Source organism: Amblyraja radiata, chromosome 2, assembly GCF_010909765.2.
Source record: "Amblyraja radiata isolate CabotCenter1 chromosome 2, sAmbRad1.1.pri, whole genome shotgun sequence".
In the NCBI taxonomy this organism is placed as follows: domain Eukaryota; kingdom Metazoa; phylum Chordata; class Chondrichthyes; order Rajiformes; family Rajidae; genus Amblyraja; species Amblyraja radiata.
The window spans coordinates 123377549-123399473 of NC_045957.1; the positions used below are offsets into that span (position 1 = coordinate 123377549).

General features: G+C 47.8%; 1 protein-coding gene across 3 annotated transcripts in view; it reads right to left on the bottom strand.

The window, feature by feature from the left end:
* Window positions 1-21925, bottom strand: part of mak (male germ cell associated kinase) — a 76508-nt gene that overhangs the window by 37541 nt on the left and 17042 nt on the right. For 2 of the 3 annotated variants that reach the window (XM_033014902.1, XM_033014894.1), the window contains exons 4-7: window positions 10178-10299; window positions 7450-7529; window positions 3908-4040; window positions 3040-3211 (exon numbers count right to left, since the gene is read on the bottom strand). In XM_033014902.1, the coding sequence (XP_032870793.1) occupies window positions 3040-3211; window positions 3908-4040; window positions 7450-7529; window positions 10178-10299 (507 nt within the window). The remainder of the gene's footprint in view (window positions 1-3039; window positions 3212-3907; window positions 4041-7449; window positions 7530-10177; window positions 10300-21925) is intronic. The other variant, XM_033014908.1, reaches the window with a different exon arrangement.

A 21925-nucleotide genomic window follows, 5' to 3' on the forward strand; every position in this document is an offset into this window, starting at 1 on the left:
CTGGCCTCTCTCCACTGGCTCCCAGTGCGGTACAGAATCAACTTCTCTTATTCGTATACAAAGCCCTTAACGGGCTTGCCCCCTCCTATATCAAAAATCTTCTAACCCACCATTCTACCTCCAGGTCCCTCAGGTCGGCCGACTTGGGGCTACTGACTATCCCGCGGTCTAGGTTTAAGCTCAGGGGCGACCGCGTTTTGCGGTTGCAGCACCTAGACTGTGGAACAGCATCCCTCTTCCCATCAGAACTGCCCCCTCCATCGACTCCTTTAAATCGATTTTAACCTATTTCTACTCCCTAGCGTTTTGCTGGCTTTACCTTGCACTAAATGTTATTCCCTTATCATGTATCTTTATACTGTAAATGGCTGGATTGTAATCATGCATTGTCTTTCTGCGGGTAGACTTGCCTCTCTGCAGACTGGGTAGCATGAAACAAAAGCTTTTCACTGTACCTTGATACACGTTACAATAAACTAGACAAGGTTTAAATGAAGAATATTAGGTCTCTGCGGACCTATTCCTGATCTCCCATCTACCTCAATGAAGACCTTTGACCTATCTTTAATCGGACTTTATCAGACTTCAATGTAATATCTTTGCACTAAATATTGTACTGTAGCAGGAGTCCAGCCAAAACCTAAGCGGACACTAGACGTGTTTATTCTCTCCGATACAGCTCCCTACTCCTCCCAGGTCACGGGCGTTGCCCGACCTTAAATACCAACTCAGGTACCGACCCCGTGACTAGCGCCTCCCACATCGAGACGCCTCCCTCCAGAGCCGAGGATTCGTTGTGCCCGTGGCTTGCCACCAGGTGCCGCCACATGACCCCCCCCCCCAGAACCAGAGGCACTAAACTGAATGGGACGCCGAACGGGGCGGCCCGAACGCGTCGATACAATCCCATGCCCCGGGGGCTTGCTCGGTTCGGAAGAATCTCCGTGAGCCCGGGACGGCGGACGCCTGTGATGGGGAGGTTGAGCCACATGGACTGGCTCGTTCAGGTCCAAGTGGGCTGGTTTCAAACGAGCCACAGACACAGTTTCACGCCGGCCTCCCATGTCCAAATCAAATGTAGTAGGCCCGTGCCGCAGCACGCGAAAGGGACCTTCATACGTGCGCTGCAAGGGCGACCTGTGGGAGTCACGGCAAAGAAAGACATACGGGCAGCCCATCAGCGGCAGTGGCACATGGGAAGGGGCCACTCCATGACGCGACGTTGGGATGGGAGACAGAGCGCCGACCCTCTCCCACAAGCGGATCAGCACCGATGACGGGGATTCCTGGGACCCATCAGCAGCAGGGACAAACTCCTGGAGCGAAGCACCATATACTAACTCCGCGGAGGACCATGACAGATCCTCCTTGGGGGCCGTCCGAATCCCCAACAGGACATCATGGCAACTCGTCCATCCACCCAAGGCCTGTGAGACGAGCCTTCAGGGCGGCCTTCAGACAATTGTGGAACCATCCCCATTTGACTGGGGATGGTACGCTGTTGAGTGATGGAGCTGCGTCCCCAACAGGCGGGCCATGGCGGACCACAGTTCAGACATGAACTGGGTGCTCCGGTCGGATGTGATGTGCAGTGGAACCCCAAAGCGGGCAATCCAAGTTGCCACGAGGGCACGAGCACATGACTGAGTTGAAGTGTCCATGAGCGGGGTGGCCTCTTCGATATCTGGCACGGGATGCATGCCAGGGCCCAGCGAGCAACCTGCTTCTGAAGTCCGTGCCACATAAACCTTGCGGCCACCATGGAGACCGTGACCCGGTTCGATGGGTAGGCCAACCCATGGATCACCTCAAACACACAACGGGGCCAGGCCGCCGGAACGATAGGCCTCGGCTGACCTGCACTCACGTCGCAGAGGATGGAACCCGAGGCACCCAACGGCACGTCCTTAAGCACCAAGTGCAGTACGCCGGCATCTCATCATCCGCCAGTTGGGCCGCCGCCAAGGAAGAGTAATCTATCCCCAAGGCCGGGTTAAGCACGGCTGCAATTGCCGGATGGGACAAAGCATCCGCCACGAGGTTGCATTTCCCAGCGATGTGCCGGACGTCCGTTGTATACTCCGAAATAGCCGGCAGTTGGCGCTGCTGACGGGCGGACCAAGGATCCGAAACCTTGGCGAAATCAAACGTGAGGGGCTTTCCTGTCAGCAACTGGAAAGCGGCCGCTAAAGTCAGCGCGGCCTTCAGACAGCGGTGGAACTGCTCCACCAACCCATTCGACTGGGGATGGTACGCTGTCAAATCCTTTCATGGTCTCATCGAACAGCATAGGAACAAGCCTTCTGACCTATCTTGTCTTGTCTAGTTTAGTTTAGTTTAGTTTAGAGATACAGCACGGAAAGAGGCCCACTGCCCAGCGATCCCTGCATGTTAGCACTATCCGACTAATTACGATTAAGCCCGGGTCTCTGGCACCATGAGGCAGCAGCTTAAAGGGGCTGTCCCACTGTACGAGCTAATTCAAGAGCTCTCCCGAGTTTAAAAAAAAATCAAACTCGTGGTAAGCACGTAGAATGTACGTAGCGGGTGCGTCAGAGCTCGGGATGTCTCTTAGCGGCTCGTAATGGTATCAGTAGGTACTCGAGAAACGCGGTAAGCTCGTGAAGACTCGTGAAGATTTTCAACATGTTGAAAAAAGTCCACGAGAGCCCCGAGTACCTACGAGCGGCTATTACCGTAATTCTCCGAGTTCGAATCAGGGGAAACTCGGGAGAACTCTTGAATTGGCTCGTACAGTGGGACAGGCCCTTTACCACTCTGCCATTGTTGTCTTCATGCCCAAGATTTAGTTCAGTTCAGTTTAGTTTATTGTCACGTGTACCGAGGCACAGTGAACAGCTTTTGTCACGTGCTAACCAGTCAGCGGAAAGACTGCTCGTGATTGCAATCGAGCCGTTTACAGTGTACAGTAAGAAATGGTGCTGCAGGAGTAGAGATTTAAGAGTGTGGAGCTGTGGTGACGTATGGTAGATTTCCAAAAGGAAAGTTACTTTGTAAAATTCCCACATTGTCACCTACTTTCTTTGGTGTGCCCAGCACTTGGCAAATTTTAAAGATTTCATCCACCTCGCTGACTCCGGGAAAGAGCGGCCTCAGAGTGTACAGTTCAGCCATAATGCATCCGATTGCCCAAATATCTATCGGAGAACTATAGATTGACGATCGCAGTAGCACTTCAGGAGCACGATACCTGGGAAAACAGGGAAAAGGTTTAAGATGGGAAAAAATGCGTTATGTGGTGTCACATTTCTCAGATTGTTTTGCAAGGAGTCATTGTTTCTAAACTGTCAAAATAAATCATAGCCAATGTGCAAAGTCATTTGGTACACAAAATTGCTGGGGAAACTCAGCGGGTGCAGCAGCATCTATGGAGCGAAGGAAATAGGCGACGTTTCGGCCCGAAACGTCGCCTATTTCCTTCGCTCCATAGATGCTGCTGCACCCGCTGAGTTTCCCCAGCAATTTTGTGTACCTTCGATATTCCAGCATCTGCAGTTCCCTTTTGAACAAACTGCAAAGTCATTTGATGGCTTTACAAATACAGGTACACCACCAATTATCTGAAACGTTGCCTATTTCCTTCGCTCCATAGATGCTGCCTCACCCGCTGAGTTTCTCCAGCATTTTTGTCTACCTTCGATTTTCCAGCATCTGCAGTTCCTTTCTTAAACAATACTCTAACTGACCCCTCAGCAATGCCTTACTACAACAGGAACATGACCTCCCAACTCCTATACTCAATACTTTGACTGATGGCCAATGTGCTGAAAGCCTTCGTGACCACTCTATTTACCTGCGATACTACTTTAAGAATTATGCACCTGCATAGCAAGATCTCTCTGCTCCACAACAGTCCCATGTACAATTCATATAAAATTGGACTTACCATCTTGTGGATACATAGTCTGTGTACGGTGGACGTGATCTTATCTCTCTGGCTAATCCAAAATCTCCTATTTTGACAAGATCTGGACCCATGCAGAGCAAGTTTTCTGGCTTCATGTCACGATGAAAGAATCCTAAAAGATATCCAGAGTTTCTTAAAACAGCAACTAGAGTCGCCCACAGCACTTTAAGAAGCAGTATTAGCAAATAAAAGATCTGTGGATTTTACCATTGTCTAATATTAACACAAAAAACTGGAGTAACTCAACGGGTCAGGCAGCATCTCTGGAGAAAAGCCATAGGTGACATTTCGGGTAGAGACATCACCTATCCATGTTCTCCCGAGATGCTGCCTCTAGCGTGTCCAAACCCTTATATGTTTCAATAAGATGCCCTCTCATCCTTCTAAACACCAGAGTATACAAGCCCAGCCACTCCATTCTCTCAGCATATGACAGTCCCGCCATCCCAGGAATTAACCTTGTAAATCTACACTGCACTCCCTCAATAGCAAGAATGTCCTTCCTCAAATTAGGGGACCACGACTGCACGCAATACTCCAGGTGTGGTCTCACTAGGGCCCTGTACAACTGCAGAAGGACCTCTTTGTTCCTATACTCAACTCCTCTTGTTATGAAGGCCACCATGCCAATCGCTTTCTTCACTGCCTACTGTACCTGCATGCTTACTTTAATTGGCTGATGAACAAGGACCCCAGATCCCGTTGTACTACCCCTTTTCCCAACTTGACAGCATTTAGATAATAATCTGTCTTCCTGTTTTTGCTACCAAAGTGGATAACCTCACATTTATCCACATTAAACTGCATCTGCCATGCATCTGCCCACTCACCCAACCTGTCCAAGTCACCCTGCATTCTCATAGCATCCTCCTCACAGTTCACACTGCCACCCAGCTTTGTGTCATCTGCAAATTTGCTAATGTTACTTTGAATCCCCTCATCTAAATCATTGATGTATATTGTAAATAGCTGCGGTCCCGGCACCGAGCCTTGCGGTACCCCACTAGTCACTGCCTGCCATTCTGAAAGGGACCCGTTAATCCCTACTCTTTGTTTCCTGTCTGCCAACCAATTTTCTATCCATGTCAACACTTTAAACATTACCCAATCCTCTTGCTTGCTGCACATCTTTGCTACGTTGTACTTCTCTTTTATTTTTATACTGTCCCTGACGTCCCTTGTCAGCCAGGGTCGCCCCTTACTCCCCTTAGAATATTTCTTCCTCTTTGGAATGAACTGATCCTGCACCTTCTGTATTATTCCCAGAAATACCTGCCATTTTTGTTCTACTGTTATCTCTGCTAGTGTATGTTTCCAGTCAACTTTGGCCAGCTCCTCCCTCATGGCTCCATAGTCCCCTTTATTCAACTGTAACACTGACACCTCCGATTTACCCTTCTCCCTCTCCAATTGTTGATGAAACTTGACCATATTATGGTCACTACCTCCTAATGACTCCTTAACCTCAAGTTCCTTTATCAAATCTGGTTCATTACATAACAGTAAATCTAGTATTGCCTTCTCCCTGGTAGGCTCCAATACAAGCTGCTCTAAGAATCCATCGCGGAGGCACTCCACAAACTCCATTTCATGGGTCCAGTCTACCTGCATGTTGAAATCTCCCATAACAACCACAGCATTAGAAACATAGAAACATAGAAATTAGGTGCAGGAGTAGGCCATTCGGCCCTTCGAGCCTGCACCGCCATTCAATATGATCATGGCTGATCATCCAACTCAGTATCCCGTACCTGCCTTCTCTCCATACCCTCTGATCCCCTTAGCCACAAGGGCCACATCTAACTCCCTCTTAAATATAGCCAATGAACTGGCCTCGACTACCCTCTGTGGCAGAGAGTTCCAGAGATTCACCACTCTCTGTGTGAAAAAAGTTCTTCTCATCTCTGTTTTAAAGGATTTCCCCCTTATCCTTAAGCTGTGGCCCCTTGTCCTGGACTTCCCCAACATCGGGAGCAATCTTCCTGCATCTAGCCTGTCCAACCCCTTAAGAATTTTATAAGTTTCTATAAGATCCCCTCTCAATCTCCTAAATTCTAGAGAGTATAAACCAAGTCTATCCAGTCTTTCTTCATAAAACAGTCCTGACATCCCAGGAATCAGTCTGATGAACCTTCTCTGCACTCCTTCTATGGCAATAATGTCCTTCCTCAGATTTGGAGACCAAAACTGTTAGCAATACACCAGGTGTGGTCTCACCAAGACCCTGTACAACTGCAGTAGAACCTCCCTGCTCCTATACTCAAATCCTTTTGCTATGAAAGCTAACATACCATTCGCTTTCTTCACTGCCTGCTGCACCTGCATGCCTACTTTCAATGACTGGTGTACCATGACACCCAGGTCTCGCTGCATCTCCCCTTTTCCTAGTCGGCCACAATTTAGATAATAGTCTGCTTTCCTGTTTTTGCCACCAAAATGGATAACCTCACATTTATCCACATTATACTGCATCTGCCAAACATTTGCCCACTCACCCAGCCTATCCAAGTCACCTTGCAGTCTCCTAGCATCCTCCTCACAGCTAACACTGCCCCCCAGCTTAGTGTCATCCGCAAACTTGGAGATATTGCCTTCAATTCCCTCATCCAGATCATTAATATTACCTTTACTACATGCCAATTTTAACTCCTGATTCAACTTGCACCCTCTATCCAGGCTATTGTTTGGGGGCCTGTAGATAAGTCCCATTAGGGTATTTTTACCCGTACAATTCCTTAGTTTTATCCATACTGACTCCACATCTCCTGTTTCAATGTCACCCCTTGCAAGGGACTGAATTTCATTCCTCACCAACAGAGCTATCCCACCCCGTCTGCCCACCTGTCTGTCTTTTCGATAGGAGGTATACCCTTGAATATTCAGTTCCCAGCTCTGGCCCTCTTGCAGCCATGTCTCTGTAATTCCCACAACATCATACTTCAGGCAGCATCAATGGAGAACATGGATAGGTGTTGTTTCACAGAGTGCTGGAGTAACTCAGCGGGTCAGGCAGCATCTCTGGAGAACATGGATAGGTGACGTTTCACAAAGTGCTGGAGTAACTCAGCAGGTCAGGCAGCATCTCTGGAGAACATGGATAGGTGACGTTTCACAGAGTGCTAGAGTACGTTGGGGGGGAAGGCAGGAACGGGGTACTGATTGGGGATGATCAGCCATGATAACATTGAATGGCGGTGCTGGCTCAAAGGGCCGAATGGCCTAGTCCTGCACCTATTGTCTATTGGCCTGCTGAGTTGCTCCAGCACTCTGTGAAATACCACCTATCCATGTTCTCCACAGATGCTGCCTGACCCGCTGAGTTACTCCAGCACTCTGTGAAACGTCACCTATCCATGTTCTTCAGAGATGCTGCCTGACTCGCTGAGTTACTCCTGCACTCTGTGGAACGTCACCTGTCCATGTTCTCCAGAGGTGCTGCCTGACCCACTGAGTTACTCCGGCATTTTGTATCGATCTTTTGCAAGAGAGATGGGCTACACAGGCCCTTAGAAAAAACCTACCGTGCTTGTGGATAAAAGCCAATCCTTGTATTACTTGATACATTATGTTCCTAATGATCGATTCAGGAAATAACTTATCTCTGTGGAGAGACATAAACATCTATGATCGAGTTAAGTCATTTTGAGTAGAGTTAATATTTGTAATACTTTACTTTAGACTATATAGAGATACAGCATGGAAACAGACCCTTTGGACAGCATCAACCAGCGACCAGCCCGCACACTAACACTATCCTACACACATTAGGGACAATTTACAATTTTACCAAAGCAATCTGAGCAAATTTGGGCACCATATCTGAGGAAGGATGTGCTTGCTCTGGAGTGGATGGGTCCACAGGAGGTTTACAAGAATGATCCCAGGAATGAGCAGGTTAACCTATGATAAGTATTTCTCAGCACTGGGCCTGTACTCGCTGTAGTTTTGTGGAGAGGATGTTTCCACTAGTGGGAGAGTCTAGGACTAGAGGTCACAGCCTCAGAATTAACGGACGCTCTTTTAGGAAGGAGATGAGGAGAAATTTCTTTGGTCAGAGGGTGGTGAATCTGTGGAATTATTTGCCACAGACGGCTGTGCAGGCCAAGTCAGTGGATATTTTTAAGGCAGAGATAGATAGATTCTTGATTAGTACGGGTGTCAGAAGTTATGGGGAGAAGGCATGAGAATGGGGTTAGGAGAGTTAAATTAAATGGAGTAGACTTTATGGGCCGAATAGCCTAATTCTACTGCTATCACTTATGACGTTATGAACTCTTATCTGTCTGCACATAATCCATATCCCACCATTTCCAGCATATTCATGTGCCTGTCCAGAAGTCTTGCATGCCTCTGAGAATGGGGTTGGGAGGGAGAGATAGATAATCCATGGTTGAATGGTGGAGTAGACATGATGGGCCGAATGGCCTAATTCTACTCCTATTCCTTATGACCTTGTGAGCCAATTAACCTACAAACTCGTACGAACGTCTTTGAAGAGTGGGAGGAAACCGGAGCAACGGAGAAAACCTACGCGGTCACAGGGAGAGAGCGTACAAACTCCTTGCAGACAGCACCCGTGGTCAGGATGGAACCCGTGTCTCTGGTGCTGTGAGGCAGCATCTCTATCGCTGCGCCACCGTGCCGCCCTGACAAACTCAGTCTGAATTTTATACAAAATCATTGCTTATACCAACCATACCTCTTCTCAACACACGGGTTGAACAGAGAAGGGGCGAATTGTAATTGTCATGGACTGCATCCAAGGTGGAGGCAGAGAGTTTGGTGAATGCACCAACTTGGAATAGATGGGTTGAACGCACAGAGCCGTTTACCCAGCGTAGGGGAATCAAGAGGCCTGTTCAAGACATTGGTGAGGCCACATTTGGAGTATTTGTCTTCAGTTTTGGTCACCCTGCTATGGGAAGGATCATAATGGTAATATATAGGATGGATGCACAGAATCTTTTGGTACACAAAAATGCTGGAGAAACTCAGCGGGTGCAGCAGCATCTATGGAGCGAAGGAAATAGGCAACGTTTCGGCCCGAAACGTTGCCTATTTCCTTCGCTCCATAGATGCTGCTGCACCCGCTGAGTTTCTCCAGCATTTTTGTGTACCTTCGATTTTCCAGCATCTGCAGTTCCTTCTTAAACACAGAATCTTTTACTGAGAGTAGGGGAATGAAGAACCAAAGGACATATGTTTAAGGTGAGAGGGAAAGATTTAAAGGGTAAAAAAAGTATAGAAATGTGAAAACGCACACCTCCAGATTCGGGGACAGTTTCTTCCCAGCTGTTATCAGGCAACTGAACCATCCTACCACAATCAGAGAGCAGTGCTGAACAACTATCTACCTCATTGGAGACCCTCGGACTATCTTTGATCAGACTTTACTGGCTTTATCTTGCACTAAACGTTATTCCCTAATCATGTATCTGTACACTTGATTGTAATACTATATTGTGTTTCCGCTGACTGGTTAGCACGCAACCTCGATACACGTGACAATAAACTGAACTAAATACTAATAGAAAGCTGAGAGGAAATGTTTTCACACAGAGGGTAGTGAGGATATGGAAGGTGTGCCAGAGGAGGTAGTTGAGGCAGGTATTACTGCAAGGGCCAGGAAGCGAGCGGGTAAGATCATCTCTGACACTTCTCACCCTGGCCACAAACACTTTGAATCACTTCCCTCTGGAAGGCGACTCCGGACTGTCAAAGCTGCCACAGCCAGACATAAAAACAGCTTTTTTCCACGAGTAGTAGCTCTACTCAATAACCAAAAATATGTAGCCTCCTTTTGCTCTGGTATTTTACTTAATTCTCATGTTCAATCGATAATGTTTTATTGTTAATGTTTAATATTTTATGTGTCATTCCTAACTGTCACTGTATGTCGTTGTTGTCACTTACGGGCGGAGCACCAAGGCAAATTCCTTGTATGTGAATACTTGGCCAATAAACTCATTCATTCATTCATTCATTCATTCATTCATTCATTCATTCATTCATTCATTCATTATAACAACATTTAATAGGCATTTTAACAAGTCCATGGATGGGAAAGGTTTAAAGGGATATGAGCCAAATGGGCCTAGATGGGGTATTTTGGTCAGCATGAAAGAGATGGATCGAAGGGCCTGTATCCATGCTGTATGACTATGACAATAATAAACATAATATCCCCAATTCCCCAAAAGTAGCAAAATCAGAAATAGAGTTGAATAAGCTGTTGAATAAAAGAAGTACCTATCTTTCATGAGTTGATACAGGTTTTCTTTCATGTATTCAAAAATAAAGTAAAGATGATTATTTTCCCTTATAACTTCTTTGAGCTTGATAATATTTGCATGGTTTAATTTCTTCAATGACTGCAAAACAATAAAAAAATGTGTTACTCATCTCATCCAGATGTGGAAATCATCTGGATGATATAAAGTTCGGACATATAGTGAATGCATCAACACATTGGTCGGCACGGTGGCGCAGCGGTAGAGTTGCTGCCTCACAGCGCCAGAGACCCGGGTTCCATCCTGACTACGATGGGTGCTGTCTGTATGCGGTTTGCACTCTCTCCCTGTGACCACGTGGGTTTTTTACAGGTGCTCCGGTTTGCTCCCAAGGACTTGTAGGTTAATTGGTCGGTGGGCCGAAGGGCCTGTTTCTATATTGTGTCTCTAAACTAAACAAAAACATTCTCTTCATATGATTAATTTCTACATTGTGCGGGAAAGTGGAACATCCTACTCTGGCTAAAATATTTTTCTGAGCATGCAGGAACAAATTTCTCCCAGATGAAAGTGTCTTTGTACTGGGTCTGAGGCCAGATTTCCGGCACCCTTGGTTTGCAAAGCCTCTTGGATTATCCATTTTGCCGGACCAGGAATGGTCACGGACTCCGAGATTAGTTGAACGGTACCGGTACTGGGTCCGCCTAGGCCGCAGGGGGGCAAATTCCACCCGGCAATTGGCCGTGGAAGTGCCGGTGATCGGCCGCCACATTTTCAGCGGGATTTGAATAGCGCTCTCGTAATTTTGTCTCAATGAAAGGAGGTGCTGGACCGCCGGTCACCGTTAAAATCGGTGGCGGTTCTGTATTTGCAGCAAGAGAGTCTCAACTTTGTTAACAGCTACCTACCTCCCAAGTGGGAGGAGAGAAGTGAAAACAGTTTCAGTGCTGGTAAAACAGTTGAAAACTGAGGAATTTGGTTTGTAAATTGGTAAATCAGGCAATTTATCAGTCAATTTAAGCAAGACTGCTCTTAGCGAGCGGCAGTGAGTGAGTGAAGTGCCCTGTGAGAAAAGTGTGAGTCTTTGGCTCGAGAGTCTTCGGAGAGGAGACGAAAGAAGGAGATGTCAGGCAAGCTGATTCAGTGCGATGCTTGCAGTATGTGGGAGGTCAAGGACACCGCCGGTGCCTCTGGCTGCTACAAATGCGAGAAGTGCATCCAGGTAGAGCTCCTGAAGGGCCGTGTTGGGGAACTGGAGAAGCAAGTGGATGACCTCCGGTTCGTCCGAGAAACGGAGTCGTTCCTCGACAAGTCCTACAGTACGATTGTTACACCTAAGGTACTGGAAGAGAGAAGGTGGGAGACAGTGAGAACGGGAGGGAAGCATGGAATGCCAACGTCCCCGGGTGTTGTACCTCTTGTGAACAGGTTCACCCACTTAGAAGCTGTCGGGACAGAAGAGGTGTTTACACTGGGCGGCGGACTGGCTTGTGATGCGAATAGGGCTGTTGAGCCAAAACCAAAAAGGCCTAAGGCAGGCAACGCCATTGTAGTGGGAGACTCCATTGTGAGAGGTACGGACAGGGGTTTCTGCGGCAACAGACGGGATGCGAGGATGGTGTGCTGCCTTCCTGGTGCCAGGATCCAGGATGTCACGGACAGAGTGCAGAAAATCCTCAAGGGCGAAGGTGAACATCCGGAAGTGGTAGTGCATGTCGGCACAAACGATGTCGGAAAGAAGGGGATGAATATTCTCCAGCGTGACTTTAGAGAGCTCGGAAAAATGCTGAAAAGCAGGACCTCCAGGGTTGTTACCTGATGTTAAAGTGCAGGCCCTTCTATTTGCCAAGAGAATTCTCATCGACTGTTATCACCGCAGTCTATGTACCCCCGGACGCTAATGCCAGGCTAGCAATGGAAGAGCTGCAAGCTGCTATCAGCAAAAATCTATCTGCTCACCCAGAGGGGGCATTTATTGTTGCGGGTGATTTCAACCACTCCGACCTCAAAACTGTACTCCCCAGGTTCCATCAGCATGTTTCCTGCCCAACCAGAGGAAACAATATTCTGGACTTAGTTTACACTAATATTACTGAAGCCTACAAAGCCCTCCCCCTCCCCCACCTTGGTCAGTCTGACCACCTCTCTCTGTTCCTGCTCCCCAAATACACACCTCTGATCAGACGTGTGAAACCTACCACGAGGACAGTGAAGGTCTGGCCTGAGGGGGCTGTCTCTGTTTTACAGCAGCAGTTTCAGCAGACAGACTGGAGTCTGTTTGCTACCCAGTCCACCTTCAATTCACAAGTGGACATCAACTCATACACCTCAACAGTTATGGACTATATAAAATTCTGCACCGATAATGTCACTACACACAAAGAAATAAAGACCTTCCCTAACCAGAAGCCGTGGATGAGCAGGGAGGTCAGACTCCTACTGAAGGATCGCGATGCCGCTTACAGATCTGGCGACGCTGAGGGATACAGCTCATCTAGGGCCAATCTGAAAATGGGAATTAGGAATGCCAAACTCAATCACAAACGGCGGATTGAGGAGCACTTCCATAACAACTCTGACCCCAGGCGCATGTGGCAAGGAATCAAATCCCTTGCCGATTACCAGAAAGTTAACACCCCTCCCCCAGACAACGCCACCCTTCCTGACGAGCTAAACCATTTCTATGCTCGCTTTGACCGTGATAACAAAACCCCAGCCATCAAAGTTGCTCCACCCCCAAATGAACAACCCCTCAGTCTCTCCACCTCTGCTGTACAAGATGCACTGAGCAAGGTGAATGAGCGCAAAGCTGCCGGCCCCGATGGCATCCCTGGCCGGGTGCTTAGGGCATGTGCTGGACAACTATCCCAAGTCTTTACCGACATTTTCAATCACTCACTGGCCCAGGGTGTTGTCCCCACTTGCCTCAAGACATCAACCATCGTGCCAGTGCCCAAACAGTCAGCCACAGGGAGCCTCAACGATTTCCGCCCAGTGGCACTCACCCCTGTCATTGCTAAGTGCTTTGAGCGGCTGATCTTGGCTCACCTCAAAGCCAGCCTCCCCCCCACACTGGACCCCCATCAGTTGGCCTACCGGGCCAACAGGTCTACAGAGGACGCCATATCGGCGGCCCTACACTCTGCCCTGACCCACCTGGACAACAACAACTCCTACATCAGGTTGCTGTTCATTGATTTCAGCTCCGCTTTCAACACTGTCATCCCCGCCAGCTTGATCACCAAACTCAGCGGGCTTGGCATCTCCACCTCCCTCTGCAACTGGACACTGGATTTCCTCACCAACAGACCACAGTCTGTTAGGGTCAACAACCTCAACTCCACCACTATAACACTGAACACCGGCGTGCCACAGGGCTGTGTGCTCAGCCCTCTCCTCTACTCCCTCTTCACCCACGACTGCATCCCTAAGTACGGATCCAACGCCATCATTAAGTTTGCTGACGACACCACGGTGGTAGGACTGATCAGTGACAACGATGAGTCAGCCTACCGAGAGGAGGTCCAGCACCTGACAACCTGGTGTGCCAATAATAACCTCGTCCTCAACTCCAAGAAGACGAAGGAACTTATTGTCGACTTCAGGAAGGTCAGAGGGGGCAGACATACCCCCATCCACATAAACGGGACTGAGGTGGAGCGCGTCTCCAGCTACAAATTCCTCGGGGTACACATCTCGGAGGATTTGTCCTGGTCCCTCAACACCTCCAAGCTGATCAAAAAGGCACAGCAGCGCCTTTACTTCCTGAGGAGGCTCAAGAAAGCCCACCTGTCCCCCCAGATCCTGACCAACTTCTACAGGTGTACCATCGAGAGCATCCTGACCGCCTGCTTCACGGTATGGTACAGCAGCTGCACTGTTGCGGACAGGAAGGCACTACAACGGGTGGTGAAAACTTCGCAGCACATCATCGGCGCCCCACTCCCTGCCATGGATGCCCTCCACCGAAAACGGTGTCTGAAACGAGCTGGGATGATCATTAAAGACCCCTCCCACCCCAATCATGGACTGTTTGCCCTCCTCCCATCAGGGAGGCGGTACAGGAGCCTCAGGTCTCGTACCAGTAGGATGAAGAACAGCTTCTACAATCATACCGTCGCATTGCTGAACTCGGAGTTCCGCCGATAGATTCCTCCGATCCCTCCGTCCCCATTGTTTAATTATTCTGCATTTTCTATTGTTCTGTATCCTCTTTTTAAAAAAAAAAAATTTCTATATGCACTACTACGGACTGACGCAAAACTGCATTTCGTTGTACCGATACTCAGTATTTGTGCAATGACATTAAAGTTGAATTGAATTGAATTATCTCCGGTTTGCTTCCAGTTCCTCGTGCTGGCGAGAGCAGGAACAGGGAGATACGGGACCTGAACGTGTGGCTGAGGAACTGGTGCACGGGGCAGGGATTTAGATTCTTAGATCACTGGGATCTGTTTTGGGGTAAGGGGGAACTGTACAAAAGGGACGGATTGCATCTTAACAGGTGTGGGACCAGCATTCTGGCAGGCAGGTTTGCCACTGCTACACGGGTGGTTTTAAACTGAATAAGGGGGGTGGGGTGTCGAATGGGCTAGTGGAGGATGGAGTTAAAGGGAAAGGGTTTCTTAAATGTGTGAGCGTAGAGACAGAGGGGTGTAAAATGAGGGTAGAAGCAATAGGTAGCAAGGTGAAAAGTAAAAGTGGCAGGCCGGAAAATCCAGGGCAAAAATCAAAAAGGGCCGCTTTTCAACAAAATTGTATAAGGGGTAAGAGTGTTGTAAAAACAAGCCTGAAGGCTTTGTGTCTCAATGCAAGGAGCATTCGTAATAAGGTGGATGAGTTGAATGTGCAGATAGCTATTAATTACTATGATATAGTTGGGATCACGGAGACATGGTTCCAGGGTGACCAAGGCTGGGAGCTGAACATCCAGGGATATTCAATATTCAGGAGGGATAGAGAGAAAGGAAAAGGAGGTGGGGTAGCGTTGCTGATTAGAGAGGAGATTAACGCAATGGAAAGGAAGGACATTAGTTTGCAGGATGTGGAATCGGTATGGGTAGAGCTGCGAAACACTAAGGGGCAGAAAACGCTGGTGGGTGTTGTGTACAGGCCACCTAACAGTAGTAGTGAAGTTGGAGATGGTATCAAACAGGAAATTAGAAATGCGTGCGACAAAGGCAAAACCGTTATAAGGGTGACTTCAATCTACATATAGATTGGGTGAATCAAATTGGCAGGGGTGCTGAGGAAGAGGATTTTTTGGAATGTATGCGGGATAGTTATCTAAATCAACATGTAGAGGAACCAACGAGAGAGCAGGCTATTTTAGACTGGGTATTGAGTAATGAGGAAGGGTTAGTTAGCAGTCTTGTTGTACGTGCCCCCTTGGGCAAGAGTGACCATAATATGGTTGAGTTCTTCATTAGGATGGAGAGTGACATTGTTAATTCAGAAACAATGGTTCTGAACTTAAAGAAAGGTAATTTTGAGGGTATGAGACGTGAATTGGCCAAGATTAGCCAGAAAAAGCAGCATACCGGAGGACTGGGAGAAATTCAGAGACCAGCAGAGGAGGACAAAGGGCTTAATTAGGAAAGGAAAAATAGATTATGAAAGAAAACTGGCAGGGAACATAAAAACTGACTGCAAAAGTTTTTATAGATATGTGAAAAGAAAGAGATTAGTTAAAACAAATGTAGGTCCCTTGCAGTCAGAAACAGGTGAGTTGATCATGGGGAACAAGGATATGGCGGACCAATTGAATAACTACTTTGGTTCCGTCTTCACTAAGGAAGACATAAATAATCTGCCGGAAATAGCAGGGGACCGCGGGTCAAAGGAGTTGGAGGAATTGAGTGAAATCCAGGTTAGCCGGGAAGTGGTGTTGGGTAAATTAAATGGATTAAAGGACGATAAATCCCCAGGGCCAGATAGGCTGCATCCCAGAGTACTTAAGGAAGTAGCTCCAGAAATAGTGGATGCATTAGTAATAATCTTTCAGAACTCTTTAGATTCTGGAGTAGTTCCTGAGGATTGGCGGGTAGCAAACGTAACCCCACTTTTTAAGAAGGGAGGGAGAGAGAAAACTGGGAATTACAGACCAGTTAGTCTAACATCGGTAGTGGGGAAACTGCTAGAGTCGGTTATTAAAGATGGGATAGCAGCACATTTGGAAAGTGGTGAAATCATTGGACAAAGTCAGCATGGATTTACAAAAGGTAAATCATGTCTGACGAATCTTATAGAATTTTTCGAGGATGTAACTAGTAGGGTGGATAGGGGAGAACCAGTGGATGTGGTGTATATGGACTTCCAGAAGGCTTTCGACAAGGTCCCACATAAGAGATTAGTTTACAAACTTAAAGCACACGGCATTGGGGGTTCAGTATTGATGTGGATAGAGAACTGGCTGGCAAACAGGAAGCAAAGAGTAGGAGTAAACGGGTCCTTTTCACAATGGCAGGCAGTGACTAGTGGGGTACCGCAAGGCTCAGTGCTGGGACCCCAGCTATTTACAATATATATTAATGATCTGGATGAGGGAATTGAAGGCAATATCTCCAAGTTTGCGGATGACACTAAGCTGGGGGGCAGTGTTAGCTGTGAGGAGGATGCTAGGAGACTGCAAGGTGACTTGGATAGGCTGGGTGAGTGGGCAAATGTTTGGCAGATGCAGTATAATGTGGATAAATGTGAGGTTATCCATTTTGGTGGCAAAAACAGGAAAGCAGACTATTATCTAAATGGTGGCCGACTAGGAAAAGGGGAGATGCAGCGAGACCTGGGTGTCATGGTACACCAGTCATTGAAAGTGGGCATGCAGGTGCAGCAGGCAGTGAAGAAAGCGAATGGTATGTTAGCTTTCATAGCAAAAGGATTTGAGTATAGGAGCAGGGAGGTTCTACTGCAGTGGTCTTGGTGAGACCACACCTGGAGTATTGCGTACAGTTTTGGTCTCCAAATCTGAGGAAGGACATTATTGCCATAGAGGGAGTGCAGAGAAGGTTCACCAGACTGATTCCTGGGATGTCAGGACTGTCTTATGAAGACTGGATAGACTTGGTTTATACTCTCTAGAATTTAGGAGATTGAGAGGAGATCTTATAGAAACTTACAAAATTCTTAAGGGGTTGGACAGGCTAGATGCAGGAAGATTGCTCCCGATGTTGGGGAAGTCCAGGACAAGGGGTCACAGCTTAAGGATAAGGGGGAAATCCTTTAAAACCGAGATGAGAAGAACTTTTTTCACACAGAGAGTGGTGAATCTCTGGAACTCCCTGCCACAGAGGGTAGTCGAGGCCAGTTCATTGGCTATATTTAAGAGGGAGTTAGATGTGGCCCTTGTGGCTAAGGGGATCAGAGGGTATGGAGAGAAGGCAGGTACGGGATACTGAGTTGGATGATCAGCCATGATCATATTGAATGGCGGTGCAGGCTCGAAGGGCCGAATGGCCTACTCCTGCACCTAATTTCTATGTTTCTATGTTTACCTCATCAAGTCAAGTGGCATTCTCAATTCGTCACCTTGGCCGAATCATCACAGTGCCAGAGTGCCGGGTTCGATCCTGACCTCGGCTGCTGTCTGTGTGGAGTTTGCACGTTCTCCCTGTGACTACGCCCCTGGGAGCTCCGGTTTCCACCCGCATCCCAAAGACGTGCAGGATTGTAGGTTAATCGGCCCTCTGTAAATTGCCCCCTAGTGTGTAAGGGAGTGGATGCGAAAATGGGAATAACATAGAACTAGTGTGAACGGGTGATCGATGGTCGGCGTGGAATTGGTGGGCTGAAGGGCCTGTTTCCATTACAATATATATTGATTGATTGAAAGATACGGTACAGAAACAGGCCTTCCCGCCCACCAAAGACTACACCGACCATCGATCACCCGTTCACACTAGTTCCATGCTATCGCAAGTTTGCATCCCCTTCCACACTAGGGGCAATTTTTGAAACTATTGATTCGCAGGTGTTTAGACGGATGACGGCGGGGGGGGGGGGTAACCTCATTGAAACTTACCGAACGGTGAAAGGCCTGGATGTGGAAAGGATGTTTACACTAGTGGGAGTCTAAGACCAGAGGGTACAGCCTCAGAATAAAAGGATGTACCTTTAGAAAGGAGATGAGGAGGAATATCGTTAGTCAGAGGGTGGTGAATCTGTGGAATTCATTGCCACAGATAGCTGTGGTGGTCGTCAATGGGTATTTTTAAGGAGATTGACAGATTCTTGATTAGTATGGTTGTCAGGGGTTATGGGGAGAAGGCAGGAGAATGGGATTGAGAAGGAAAGATAGATCAGCCATGATTGAATGGCGGAGTAGACTTGATGGCCCGAATGGCCTTATTCTGCTCCTGAAACTTTGCACCAATAGGCTATAGTTTTATATAGTTTTGCTCCTGAAACTTATACACCAATAGGCTATAGTTCCCCCACAAGTGAAAACACCTCAACTGGGAAGACTATCCTTGGTGATTGACTTATAGTGCCAAACAGTGCCCAATTGTAGTGCCATGTTTGTAAATCATAACTGGTGTGAATTATGGATTATGGGAACCTCATTTAGGGCACTTCATGCACAGAGTGCATGGATGACCTACGAGTAATGTCAATCCCTCTACAATGTGGCTCTGCTATGAAACTGCATCATAATTTGTAATAAAGTAATTATGTAATTAATTGTTGGCCACACAAAGGAAAGTAGGTGTAGGGACAGAGCCTACACCTGCCGTACAAGTTGATGGAACCTAGAACAGTACACAGAAAATAGGTGCTCGAGTAGGCCAATTGGCCCTTCGAGCCAGCACTGTCATTCAATATGATCATGGCTGATCAACCACAATCAGTACCCCGTTCCAGTTTTTTCCGCATATTCCTTGATTCCCTCAGCCCTAAGAGCTGAATGTAACTCTCTCTTGAAATCATACAGTGAATTGACCTCCACTGCCTATTTCTATTTCTTTGTCCATTGTCTATTTCTTAAAGATAGTGGAGTCAGGGGATATGGGGAGAAGGCAGGAACGGGGTACTGATTGTGGATGATCAGCCATGATCACACTGAATGGCGGTGCTGGCTCGAAGGGCCGAATGGCCTACTCCTGCATCTATTGTCTATTGGCTTCTGTGGCAGAGAATTCCACAGATTCACAACTCTCTGGGTGAAAACATTTTTCCTCATCTCAGTCCTAAAAAGGATGAGTCCTTATTCTTAAACTGTGACCCCTGGTTCTGGACTCCCCCAACACCGGGAACATTTTTCCTGCATCTACCCTGTCCAAACCTCTAAGAATTGATTTGCTTCTACAAGATCTCCTCTCATCCCTTCTAAATTCCAGTGAACACAAGCCCAGTCGACCCATTCTTTCATCCTACATCAGTCCCGTCATCCCGGGAATTAACCTGGTGAACCAACGCTGCACTCCCTCTCAAAAGCAAGAGTACCCTTCCTCAAAGTAGGAATAGCACAGCAAAAGAACGGGCCCTTCTGCCCACAACATCTGCGCCAAGCATGATGCCAAGCTAAACTGATCTATCTCATCTGCCTGCTGGTTCTCTGGGCATCCATGTGCCAATCTAAAAGCCTCTTAAAAACCACTATCGTATCTGCCTCCACCACCACCCCTGGCAATGCGGTCCAGGCCTCCACCACACTGTAAAAAAAAACTTGCCCTGCACATCTCCATTAAACGTTCTCCCTCTCACCTTATAGCTGCGCCCTCCAGTGTTGGACATTCCCAGCCAGGGGAAAAAGGTTCTGGCTGTCCACCCTCAACTGTTAATCATCAATTGTCTTTGTTGAGGTCCTAGGCCCCCCCTCGGTCATGACATAGGGGGCGCCGTCCTGTATGGATAGGGGGCGCCGTCCTGTATGGTATGGCTGCCCAGCCTGCAGCTGTCCGTTTTTTTCTCTCTTTTTTTTAATTTTTAGTTAGTTGAGTTTTTTTGTTCTGGAGTTCTAGCCTTTTTTATGTGGGGGGAGGGGGAAACTGCTTTTCTACGGTCCCTACCTGGTCGGAGAGGCAGCTTTTCTCCGGGCTGCACCGTTGACCTGTCCTCGCGGCCTACCAGCGGGCCTGGAGCGGCGTTTCCTGTCGGGGACCGCCCAGAACCTCGGCTTCGGCGGCGGCACAGCGCTGGAGCGCTATCGTGGAGCAGGCGATGCCCTACCCGGGTCGCCGCGCTGGAACTCCAGTGAGCTTAGACCGCCAATAAAAACATCGCGGAGCTGCGGGTCTGAGGAGCGGCCAGCTGCGGGTGGTGGCGCTGACTTTTCATCGGGAGCCTGGGATCTCTCAGCTAGATCACCAGTTGTGGAGCTCCATCCGGCGCGGCCTTGTTGGCTTCGGAAGCCGCGGCTTCCAGTACGGAAGCGGCCGTTCCAGGTGTCCCATGCCGCTGTGAGGATTCTCCCGACGCCGGAGCACCATCACCCGGCGAGAACGGCCTGGAACATCGGGCCTCCGTAAAGGCGACTGTGGAGGCCTCAATAGGCCCGACTATGGGTGAACTGGGGATGGGGACTGGACTTTGTGCCTTCCCTCATAATGGGAACCATTGTGGGGGGATGTTTTTATGTTTAAATTTCTTTATTGCTGTTATGTCTGTATTCTTTCTTTATGTGCTGCATTGGCAAGAAGCATTTCACCACACCTAGGTGTATGTGACCAATAAAATAACCTTTGAACCTTTGACTGACCATGGGTGATGCATCCGGGTCGGATGCAAGCCTGGGTGATGTCATATGGAGGACAGGCTGCTGCCCATGCAGCATGTCCCCCCTCTCCACGTCGCTGATCGATCCAAAGGAACAGCAGGGCCATTACAGTTTGGCACCAGCGCCGTCGCAGGAGCTGCCAGAGCGAGGTTGTAGACAACGACGAACTACCTTAGGGGCTCTGACTCCGGATTTTCTGGAGGTTTACTCCTGGAACCTTTTCCATGACTGGATATGGCCACAAGGCAGTGGAGGTTTTAAATCATAGAAACATAGAAAATAGGTGCAGGAGTACGCCCTCAAGCCTGCACCGCCATTCAATATGATCATGGCTGATCATCCAACTCAGTATCCTGTACCTGCCTTCTCACCATACTCCCTGATCCCTTTAGCCACAAGGGCCACATCTAACTCCCTCTTAAATATAGCCAATGAACCGGCCTCAACTACCTTCGGTATTCACCAAGGAGAAGGATATTGAATTATGTGAGGTAAGGGAAACAAGTAGAGTAGCTATGGAAACTATGAGGATCAAAGAAGAGGAAGTACTGACACTTTTGAGAAATATAAAAGTGGATAAGTCTCCAGGTCCGGACAGGATATTCCCTAGGACATTGAGGGAAGTTAGTGTAGAAATAGCAGGGGCTATGGCAGAAATATTTCAAATGTCATTAGAAACGGGAATAGTACCGGAGGATTGGTGTACTGCGCATGTTGTTCCATTGTTTAAAAAGGGGTCTAAGAGTAAACCTAGCAATTATAGACCTATTAGTTTGACGTCAGTGGTGGGCAAATTAATGGAAAGAATACTTAGAGATAATATATATAAGCATCTGGATAAACAGGGTCTGATTAGGAACAGTCAACATGGATTTGTGCCTGGAAGGTCATGTTTAACTAATCTTCTTGAATTTTTTGAAGATGTTACTCGGGAAATTGATGAGGGTAAAGCAGTGGATGTTGTGTATATGGACTTCAGTAAGGCCTTTGACAAGGTTCCTCATGGAAGGTTGGTTAAGAAGGTTCAATGGTTGGGTATTAATGGTGGAGTAG